This window comes from Gossypium hirsutum, chromosome D03 (assembly GCF_007990345.1).
Source record: "Gossypium hirsutum isolate 1008001.06 chromosome D03, Gossypium_hirsutum_v2.1, whole genome shotgun sequence".
NCBI classification, from domain to species: Eukaryota; Viridiplantae; Streptophyta; class Magnoliopsida; order Malvales; family Malvaceae; genus Gossypium; species Gossypium hirsutum.
In genome coordinates this window covers 11,128,295-11,139,864 of record NC_053439.1, presented here as the reverse complement: position 1 = coordinate 11,139,864, position 11,570 = coordinate 11,128,295, and the positions used below count along the sequence as shown (strand labels likewise).

General features: G+C 35.7%; 1 protein-coding gene and 1 pseudogene across 1 annotated transcript; both read left to right on the top strand.

The window, feature by feature from the left end:
* Nucleotides 1–5,735: 5,735 nt before the first annotated feature.
* LOC107950058 (ATP-dependent 6-phosphofructokinase 3-like) lies at nt 5,736–8,745 on the top strand (annotated as a pseudogene).
* Nucleotides 8,746–8,970: 225 nt separating this feature from the next.
* LOC107950677 (protein CHUP1, chloroplastic) lies at nt 8,971–11,105 on the top strand. Its single transcript, XM_016885567.2, has 4 exons — nt 8,971–9,237; nt 9,331–9,398; nt 9,465–10,205; nt 10,276–11,105. The coding sequence occupies exons 1-4, from the start codon at nt 9,087–9,089 to the stop codon at nt 11,029–11,031; spliced, it is 1,716 nt and encodes a 571-aa protein (XP_016741056.1). The 5' UTR covers nt 8,971–9,086; the 3' UTR covers nt 11,032–11,105.
* Nucleotides 11,106–11,570: the final 465 nt, after the last annotated feature.

The following is an 11,570-nucleotide window of genomic DNA, read 5'->3' as shown; positions in this document are numbered from 1 at the left end:
ACATATCAAGTATATACATTAAACCAATTGACTAAGTTCATATCAACATATAATGTCAAGCTTTATAACCACATATCGCATTCAATTTCCATTTAATTTCACCATCCAGACAAATATATATATCAATTTGATGTTCAATACCATTTGGTAATCCATGTGAACCATTAACATAATGCATTCAATTGGTAAATTCTAATTCACTTTCATGTAATATCAAATTTGAGCATTAAATTTACTATCTCATTCTCTCTTGATTCTATTGACTCATTCATATTTAGATCGGCCCACAAGGCTTGTTTTTTACCTGTTTGTATGATCATTCACATGTTGTCATTTCTCACATTTCACATATATGCTCATGATAAATCATATCATTTCATCTTTTCAATTCAAATATCATTTATCAAGTTTGTGTTTTATAATCCCTATTAACTGAACTCGGGCTCAAGAAGGATACGTGGATCATCTAACCAACACACCAATCTGACGTTGCAATTCATCATCGAATAAACCGAAGTAGTCATACTTGCACATAGTGCATCATCGGATAAACCGAAGCAAATATAATGGCACAAAAGTGCATCATTGGATAAACTGAAGTATAAACATGTACACAATCTAATCCTATGGCATGCCAACTATATCTGACTCTGTCCAAACAGTTAATAAGGTATCAATGATCCAATTACATTACCTTTACATGTTCACATGTAAAATTTTCATACTATATTCAAATCACATATCATATATCAATTTATATAATATTTTTTTGTACTATATTCAATTCAATCCAATTCTCAGCATTCAATATCATCATGTATTAACCAAATCATGTGATAATAAGACACTTACCTCAATAGATAGATTTGTAACAATCACAAATATGTATATATATTAATGTATTGAACTTGAATCATAAAAGTACAAATCGAAATTGTCTGCTACTCGACTAAGATTCTTGACTTTCCCTTCTCTCGCGATGGTTCAACGTCGTCTTTAGCTATGTTCAACAATTTAATAATAAAAATAACATTAGCTTACATCCAAATACATAGCCAATATAATTTTCATTTTATTCATTTTAGTCCCTATACTCGGGATGCACATATTTTTTGATTTCTAACATCAAATCAAAAATCCGATTTCACATTCTTCATTAGGGACTCTATACTTTTCATCTACAACACAATCTCATGAAAATTTTCAATTTATTAAATTTAGTCTTTAATGTTACAAATTTATCTAGCAAGTTTCATTTATTTTTCAATTTAGTCCTTAACATAATCTAAGTTCACTATCTAGTAATCTCTTCAATTTAAAGCCTAATTCATTAATTTCTCTTTTTATGACAACTTACTATAAACTTAAAAAATTGATACATGGGCTAGCTAAAACAAGCTCCCATTATATAAATCTATAAAAATTTGAAGAAAAATATCTTTATTACCTATGAAATTTGGATGGCCGAATGTATGAGAAGTTTGAAGCTTTTTCTTTCTTTTATCTTTGATGGACAATGGAAAAAGATGAAGAATATCATTTTTCATTCCATTAAGTTAATATATACTATGTTTAGTCTTAACTTATCTTAATTAAACTAATTAATATAACATTTACTTTATTTAATCACTATTATTAATGTTAATGATGATGATCATCATTTCTCACTAACCATATGAAAACAAATGGTTTAATAACCATTCAAGCCCTTTGGATAATTGTTATCTAGGTCCTCAAATATTTTTTAAATTAAAACTCAATAGCAATTTAACTTTTACAATTTATTCCCTAAGCTTTAATTAAAGTTTTTTTGGTTAAATTAATTAACCAATCTTTCATATATTTTCATGATAGCTTCATTAATCTTTATATATCATCCTTACAGACTCGGTTTATAGAAATGAGATTCTGAAATTGCATTTTTTTCAGCACCACTTAAAATTGGGTCATTACATAAAGAATGACTCAACATGAGAGAAATAAGAAATATAGCATTATAAAGTTAGGGGTTTTCAATAAAAAAATATTTAATAAAATTGTTTTACGAGTTGGGTTGTAATTAAAACATTTTATAAAACATTTTGGCCTTTTATTTTTAAGCGTGGGAAATGTTTTGGGCTATACCCATAAAAGCTAAATGGATTATCCTTTAATATTATTAGTAAATACCTAATTTTTTTTTATAAATTTCATAAAAATATATTAATGTGAATAGTAAAATAGTCCAATCAGTTTAACTGAGAACCACTTGTCTGACCAATTCAACCATCTCCCAGTTTTTTAAATATTGAGCCATCTAACAACCTAGTGCATATACATCTTACATCTTGTTCATTCATCAACCAAACCAACACATATACATACACAATGGTTGGAGTAGCCTTCAATGAAACATCGATAATAATTTAAATTACCTTAGTTGGTGGCTCCCAATCAGCAATTGCCCGAATTTTGCCCCCGTATATCCGAATTTTGCCACCTCCCACAATGTGGCCTGCAAAAGGTACCTCACGTTGAGCAAATGAGCATTTCTCCTCCTTGACATAAAGTTCATTCTCCCTCAAAGTTTGGAAAACTTCTCTCAAATGCTCCACATGCTCCTCAAGGGACATACTGCACACCACAAATTCGTCAAGGTAAACAACCACAAAACGATCTAAAAAGGGTTGAAATACTTTATTCATTAGGGTGCAAAATGTCACAAGAGCATTCGTCCATCCAAGAGCATAAAAAGGAACTCATGTGAGCCATAGCTCATCACACAAGTTGTAATTGACTTGTTCCCTTCGACTGCTTTGACTTGATGGTACCCTGATCGCAAATCCAACTTGGTAAACCACCTTACGCTACTAAGCTGATCAAACAGATTTGCAATAAGTGTAATTGGGTACCTGATCTTCACAATGATCTTGTTCAATTCCCTATAGTCGATGCACAACCTCAATGGCCCATCATACTTCATCTAAAGAAAAATCGGTGCACTGTATGGGGCTTTAGATGGTCTGATGAACCCAACATCTAAGAGTTCCTTCAATTGTTTTCATAATTCCTCCAATTCTAGCAGTGACATTCGGTATGGGGACTTGGCTTGCGGTTTGGCATTGGTTATTAACTCAATCCTATTATCCATCTGCCTTTTAGGTGGTAACTTTTTAGGGCCTTGAAACCAACTTCTGAGCAATATCTTTGGACAAGAACAAATTTGAAGCACCCATTCCTAGGCCATTTAATTGAGTGAGACTAGAAATGCATGGTCATACTCGAATAAGTTGATATGAGATATCATACTTATTTGTTTTTTATAGTCTACTCAGGATATCAAGAAACATTAGATGGATTATACAAGTGTGATTATTTTATGACTTGTGTCCGTTCTAGATATAAAGGACAAAAGGATTTAATACATGAAAGGTTAATCACAAAGAGGTTATGTCGAATCATGACTTCTTATAACTTAGGTAGCAATGATGCATTACTAGATACCACTCATTGTTTGTAATATTAGAATCATTCTAGTATTACTGCTAACTTTACAAGAACCTATAAGGTCATACCCTATGATTGAAACGAATGGAATCCAAACATAGTTGGTATTGTGTTTAGCTGTCACATGAATTAAATTAATTATAGAATTAATTTAATTGGGCAGTTAAATTTCGAATGAATTATATGTACAAGTATGTTGTACACATAATGAAAAATATGTTTAAATTAATATATGAATTTTATTCGTATAAAATTTAAATAAAAATAATTTACTGAAATCCTTGTTATAATTATTGTAATTATAATTTAGGATCGAATATTATTATAATTACTGTAATTGTAATTTTTTGGTCAAATATTATTATAATTATGGTAATTATAATTATTATATTCGGTTAATTATTATGATTTGATTTATATAAAAAATATCAATTATTCTCGAATTAGGATATATAGGGTTTTTAAGAAAAATCTAAGATACTCGAAATAAGGTGTGTGTGATTTTTAACAGTCGTCAAGAAATTTTTCTCTCTCTGAAAAAGTTTCAGAGAGTGCTTACTTTTTGTTGTCACACCGGGTGGATTACGTAGAGGCCGAAACATTTCGTAGCGGTTTGGAATCGACATATAATTGTGTAATCTATTTCTTCGATTTTTAGACAATTAAAGGTAATCGTTCATACCTTTTTCACCTCGATTCGTTCCTTGCACATAGATCCCTACACCATGGGGTGTACCGGTGATCCAACACCCATGTCAACGAGGCATTCAATCTTTTTCCTTCCACGATGATGTCTACAAACATCAACCATTTTCTCTTACGACCTTTCTTGGTTTCAACAGAACTCAAGATCACACCAAGCTTCATCGTTGCTTTATCTGGCTTATCATCCTATTTGATGGTCGGAAATGCAAAATTTTTTAGACAATCCCTTACCATATGCAGACCATCACAAAGGAAGCACTTCACTGGCCCTCTTTCATTCTTTTTCTCCCACTGTTTGTTGGGCTTAGCCCTCTAGGTAGTCTAGAACTTACCATTATCATTCTAGGTTGGCTTGTCTTTGTCTCCGCCGGTAGTGCCCTTGGGTTTGAATTTGGGCTTGGAAGACTTAAAATTATTTAACTTTTTGCCCTTAAACTTAGAAAATGCCTCGGCGTCTACGATAAGTTCAATGATACCCTATTAGCGCAACTTCTATTTTTCCCATGGCTTCAACCCGTCCTCAAACCAATAGAATGTTTCTTTCTCACTCAAGTTTGAAATTTGAAGCATCAACTCACTAAACTCTAGCACATACTCCCAAATAATGCTTTGTTGCATAAGACAGTGCAACTTAGCCCAAGCGTCCTTCTTAGCATAATGTGGATAAAACAACCTCTTGAACCCCGTTTGGAACTCCTCCCAAGTTCCTATTATGATCTCACCTCGTTTCTCATCAGTGGACTTACACACCACCACAAGAGAGCGACATTAGTAAAATAGATAGCAACAATGTTTACCTTAGTGGCATCATCCTCGATGCCCATCGCACAAAAGTATTGTTCCTTCCCCTAAAGAAAATTGTCCACATATCTTGTGGACCTCGTCCCCTTAAACTTTTTCAACTTGGGGACATCCATTCTAGGATGCTTAGGAGTCGAAGCCAACATTCCATTACCTAGAGTAGCTTTACAGATAGTGAGCTCGCCTTTGACGACCTTTTTCATCACATCTCGATTGGCACTAAGAGCCTCCGTGACATAGTCCCTAAGTTGCTCTTTTATCAAGTCCAACTCATCAGTGCGTCTCTTGACTACCTCAAGGGTCTCCCTCACATCCCCTATGGAGCCTTCAAGTTTGGCAACCCTGCTTTCCAAATCTAACATCATATAGCTCAAACTGCTAGCTTTCGTGCTCCTCCCATGAGTTTCCATCGGCTCAACTTATTCTTCTACTCCTTTCGACATCTCAATCAGCTCCTTCGAACACTGACTGAATACCAATTGTCATGGGGCTAGAACTTTAGTTTGGCAAACCGCACGACCTTAGGCGATTTCTTGGGTTCAAATCCTGCCTAAGTTAGCCTACTCTTGAAAGATGAGAATTCTTGCAAAAATTCTCTAAGACACCAAAACAAAGCGAAAGCAAACTCGAACGAAAAAGAAAATAGTGAACAAAAAAGCTAAAGAGAAATATCGCACACCAAGTGTTTGAGTAAATGATCTCAATATATTCTTTAACTCAAGAAAGGAATGATTACAAATGAAATGGGAAGACTCTGTTTCTTTAGGCAGTACTTCGTTGATGTTGATGATATTGTTGCCGAAAAGGTAAAAACCTCCTGTTATGTTTACTTTTCTGCATTACGATCTGGCTCAGCCCGCGGACCGTATCGTGAGAATATAATTCGGAATTGTACTCTTTGAGCCAAGGGGCATGGGTCAGGTTGTGACAAATACTATGATACATAATTTTCATTTTCTGACACTTTTTTTTTACATTGATTGATTCATAAAATATAAGATATTGCTTGTAATAAACATGGGAATCAAGCTATTTGGTAGTCCACAAAATGAACTCATTGTTTCTGAATCTGAATATGGTTTGCTGCTTCATATGCATAGATTGTTGTTTCAAAAGGGAGTCTGAGAGGAACTCATTTTAGGCGAGCGGGGCCTCGCCAGAAGGTTTGCAAATCAAATCCTTGTTTGAGGTTCAATTCATTTCAGAAATTGTGATTGTTCACTGAACATTGATTTTACGGTTTCAGGTTTACTTTGAATCTGATGAAGTTCATGCATGTATTGTAACATGTGGGGGTCTATGCCCTGGTCTAAACACTATGATTAGGGAAATCGTTTGTGGATTATACCACATGTATGGTGTTACTGGAGTCCTTGGGATCGAAGTAAGTGTATGCAAAACCAGAAACATCATTTTGTTTTCAGAGATTGATTGGTTTGATTAACTGTTGATGCTAATTTGTTATTACAGGGAGGATAAAAAGGTTTTTATGCTCGAAACACAATCCTTTAACGCCCAAAGTTATAAATGACATTCATAAACGTGGTGGTACCATCTTCGAAACATCAAGAGGAGGACATGATACTTCAAAGATTGTCGATAGCATTCAGGATCGTGGTATTAATCAGGTATATATATATACTTCCTTTTCCTTTGCCTATGAATTCCATATTTGAGCATTGAAACTCAATATATCTCAGGTATTGATTTTTGAGGTGATTGATCTGGATTTTGTTATTGACGATTCAACTTGGAATAAATAGGCTGTGATTCATGCTTATGGAAAATAGTTGTTAGATTTGATTAGTTGGTATATTCCGACCTTAAATGTAGGAGATTAGAAGGCGTGGCCTGAAGGTTGCAGTCGTGGGAATTCCAAAGACCATCGATAATGATATACCGGTACATATCTAGCATGCACAATTGGCAGATACCTTCATATTTTGATGCATACCGGTACATGATTTTTTATTACAAAAGAAAGTCCTATTCACTAATGGTTCGGGTTCTTTTGTAACAGGTTATAGACAAATCCTTTGGTTTTGACACTGCTGTTGAAGAGGCTCAGCGAGCAATTAGTGCAGCGCATGTTGAATCAGAAAGTACTGAGAATGGTATCGGTGTTGTGAAGCAAATGGGCCGCCACAGCGGTAAATTTACACCTCTAAGCGAATTATTTCAAGTAGATGATTTGAAAGATTGGTTTTGAAGATTTCCATAAGATTTGATATCGAAGAGTGTTTGTTGAAAAGACAGATGAAGATTGCATTCATTTTGTAGCAAACTGATAACCTAGATTGCATTCCCTGGGATTGTCATTGTTTCTTCAGGTCCTTTATCTTGTTTCTATGTTTTTCTGATTTTTTAGATTTAGGAATTCGTCTTTCCAGTTTGGAATCGTTTCGCAACTTAGACTGTTTCTAATAGAATAGTTCTTGCTTACATCCTACACTAACTTTATACAGTTCTTGCGAAATGATATTAAACATAGGGTTTATAGCAATGTATGCTACTTTGGCAAGTAGAGATGTGGACTGCTGCTTGATCCCCGAGTCACCGTTTTATCTCGAAGGACCTGGTGGACTGTTTGAATACATTGAAAAAAGACTAAATGAAAATGGGCACATGGTTATTGTAGTAGCTGAAGGTGCAGGACAAGAGTTACTTTCCGGAAACACCTGCACCATGGACAACATAGATGCTTCGGGGAACAAGCAGCTTCAAGATGTTGGATTTTGGATATCCCAGAAAATAAAGGTAAAGATGTTCTTGAACAACTTCTTGGCATTAAACAAGTTTTGCATGTCTTATGTTTAACTCGAGTTGGTTTCGAAAAAAAATCGTTAACTTGGAAGTAAGACCATGTTAGGTTGATCTGGTGTTCATCTTCATTTGCCATTCATCAGCAATCCATCCATTTTTTCTTATCGAAAGGCAGCAGCATATATGGGATGTTTTCATGCTTCAATGTCCACTCGACAAAACATTGATAGTTTCTGAAATACTGCTGCTTCATCTATACTTATTTTTCTCTACTATGTTGCAGGACCACTTCAGTAAGAAGCAAAAGCTGACTATAAATCTCAAATATATAGGTTAGTTTGTTGGTGAATACATGCATACATACTCACATCCATTGCTCTCTGTTGAAATTTTCTTTGATCCATTTCAAACAATTAACCAATCATCGCTTTGATTTTCCGCAGATCCTACTTATATGATCTGCGCTGTACCTAGTAATGCTTCTGATAATGTGTACTGCACACTCCTTGCTCACAGTGCAATTCATGGTGCAATGGCTGGGTACACAGGTTTCACAGTTAGCCCTGTTAATGGCAAACATAGTTGCATACCATTCCAAGTAAATTGTAAACCCGCCTTCGTTTTTTTTGGCCTGATCCATACAAACTGCTTAAGGACTCAGTTTATGTGTATATAATGAATCTTGGGTAACATGCAGCGGATTACTGAAAGACAGAACAAGGTAGTAATCACAGACAGGATGTGGGCAAGGTGCCTGTCATCAACCAATCAACCAAGCTTCTTTAGCCCAAAACAGCTGTTTGCAAAGATTGGAGACGAAAAACATGGGGATAATCATGTTGAGGACTTAGCAATCAAGTAAAGAAACCTTTTGACTTAATTGTGTCATTGAGGCACCGGAGAATTTCGGATTTTTTGTCTTCTGTTTTTCCATAGATCCATACTGGTTGCCTGCAATACGTTTTTTTTTTTTTTTGTGTAACTTGATTCCCATTGTATTCTATTGAAAAATGGGTTTCTCTTGCAATGCGTTTGAGGACTCCTTTAATAGTGGTAGGGATTCTGTTTCTCTTACAAAATGGGTTATTGTTATTACCTCGTTTCATACTTGTCTTTTTCCTTGTTTTTCGTTATTTCTGAGGTAGACCGAATGCTTTTATATTATCCACAAGTGACTAATATTAGCATATCTAAATTATTTTTGCCTTTGCCTTTTCCTTTGTATGTATCTAACACCAATTTACCATTTTGTTTTAAAATTTTGAGAATCTATGATCTTGCTTTATCTGGGATTCCTAAATACTATGATCGAAATTAAACGTTGTTAAGCTATGGTGTTAAGAGAAAATATAGACATTAGGCCATTTTTCGTGAAATTTGGGGTGGTGGTTGCTCTCTCTTTTGCTGGCTTTCTTTATCATCGACTTAAAACTCGAAAGATCAAACCATATTTGCCTCCTCCGCCGTTGCTGCATGTTTCGGGTTTGCATTTTTAGCCTTTCTTTAATTCATCAAATATATATATTATTAACTAAATGGGTTTTTAAAACTTGGTTGTTATTTTGATTTATATAGATTGTTTGGTTGAGATTGATTCCAGAGGAAATGATCGGCATAAAGAGATGTTACCAACATCTGAGCCTGTAAGTTCGTTGTAAAATTAAGGTGTTAAGTTTGGTGAACATGATAAAATGGTTTGTCTCTGACAGGAAGAAATGTCCATGCAACGAACAAGTGTTGATGCGTCGGTTGATCTTTCCCCAAGCAATAAACATGGGGAAGATTTGTTTCTGTTACCAGAGTTTTCAGACAATGTAGGGACATCCCTTAAGCTCCAAACTGAAACAGCAAGGTTAGAGTTAGACACTTCAACAACATCTAGAAGTGCAGAAAAGGATGATTATGAACAAGAAATCAAGTACCTGAGAAACATGGTGAGAATGCTTAGTGAAAGAGAGAGGAATCTTGAGCTCCAGCTGCTGGAATATTATGGGCTTAAAGAACAAGAAGCAGCAGTTTTCGAGCTCCAAAACCAACTGAAGATCAACAAAATGGAGGCTAAGCTTTTCAATCACAAGATTGAGTCATTGCTATCAGAAAACCAGAGATTAGAGGCCCAAGTGGTTGATCATGCAAGAGTCATGGATGAGCTTGAAACTGCTAAATCCAAAATTAAGCTTTTCAAGAAGAAACTTAAGCAAGAAGCTGAGCAGAATAGAGAGCAGATTTTAAGCCTTCAAAAGAAGGTCGCTAGATTTCAAGAACAAGAACTCAAGGCCTCTGCAAATAATCAGGATGCTGAATCCAACTTGCAAAGGGTAAAAGCTTTGGAAATTGAGGGTGATGAGTTGAGGAAATCTAATATGAGATTGCAGATGGAAAACTCTGAACTCTCTCACAAGCTACAGTCTACCCAAATCCTTGCAAATTCTGTTTTCGATCATTCTGAGGTATTTGCTTCTCCTTGGTTGTAATATTATAGTTGTATTTGGATTTATAATATGTAACTTGTGGTTGCAGGTAGAAGCTTTAAATGAAATGAGCAACCATTTAAGGGAAGAAAACCAGGAATTGACAAAGCAAATAGAACAGCTGAGAGCTGAAAAATTTACAGACGTAGAAGAGCTGGTGTATCTGCGTTGGATCAATGCATGCTTGCGATATGAGCTGAAGAATTATCAACCCCTTGCTGGGAGAACAGTGGCCAGAGATTTAAGCAAAGGCCTAAGCCCCCGATCTGAAGAGAAAGCCAAAAAACTTGTACTCGAATACGCCAAAGCCGATGGAGGAATTGGGGATAAAGGGATCATCAATCACATGGATTTCGATTGCGATCAATGGTTCCACTCCTCCTCCCAAACTTCATTCGCCACCGATGATTCTTCATGCGACAATTCTTCATCCGCTTCCAAACCCACCAATAAAATCAAGTTCTTCAAGAAACTCAGGAGATTACTACGGGGAAAAGACAACACCAGCAAAGCCGAAGAAGACGCCGATTCCCCCACCTCCAATTGTTCATCCGTGGATATCCCCCGATGGAGGAGCTTGAATCTGGATCAAACAAAAGAAGCGGAAAAATTCCGAAGAAACAGTGATTTCAGTTCATACGGATTTAAAAGACTGATATCAGGGAAGGATGATGATTTGGAATTACCGGCTGAACCCCCAAGATTGTATCAAGATGCCGATTCCATCCTCAAGTTTGCCGAGGTTTTGAAACAACCAACACCCGCCAAAGGAAAGATTCCCAAGAAAGCCGCGAGCATCATGTAAATTCTTCTATCATTTTTTTTTTTACTTTGATGTAAATAACTTGATAAGAATAAACTCTCTATGTTTCAATATTATTGTACCAATGGTTTTAGTAGTTAGCATTGATGTCAGTAGAGGGTACTGGCCTTTTTTATGTAATAATATAAAAAAAAGTTACATACCAAATTGGTATGTAAGTTAGATTAGATACCAAAATGGTATATCAAAAGACAGTGGAGGGTGCGACATCATTTTTTTAAATTATTTCTTTAATGTTAAAAAAGTATTTTTATATTAGTGGTGCCTTATTGGTAGGCGGCACCATAAAAAGAAAATATCGGTTTCGGGTTTTAACCCGGTAGCAAAATACGCATAGGACAAGGAGAGGGGTGGTGCCACATTCACTAGCGGCACCAGTCATGCCTCCTTGATAGGCGGCACTGGTGCCAGTGACCCATCTCGTCCGTCATCGTGCAGTGCACTGCAAATGTAGTGTTTAGTCCCGTCGAAGCATAGGAAGAAAGAGGGAGGAGCAGATGAAGGACCTTACAACCATGGTC

Coding starts and splice junctions, on each gene's coding strand:
- LOC107950677 (XM_016885567.2), top strand. CDS start 9,087: ATGGTGTTAAGAGAAAATATAGACATTAGGCCATTTTTCGTGAAATTT. Junction 9,238..9,330: donor GCCGTTGCTGCATGTTTCGG/GTTTGCATTTTT, acceptor TGATTTATATAG/ATTGTTTGGTTGAGATTGAT. Junction 10,206..10,275: donor CTGTTTTCGATCATTCTGAG/GTATTTGCTTCT, acceptor TTGTGGTTGCAG/GTAGAAGCTTTAAATGAAAT.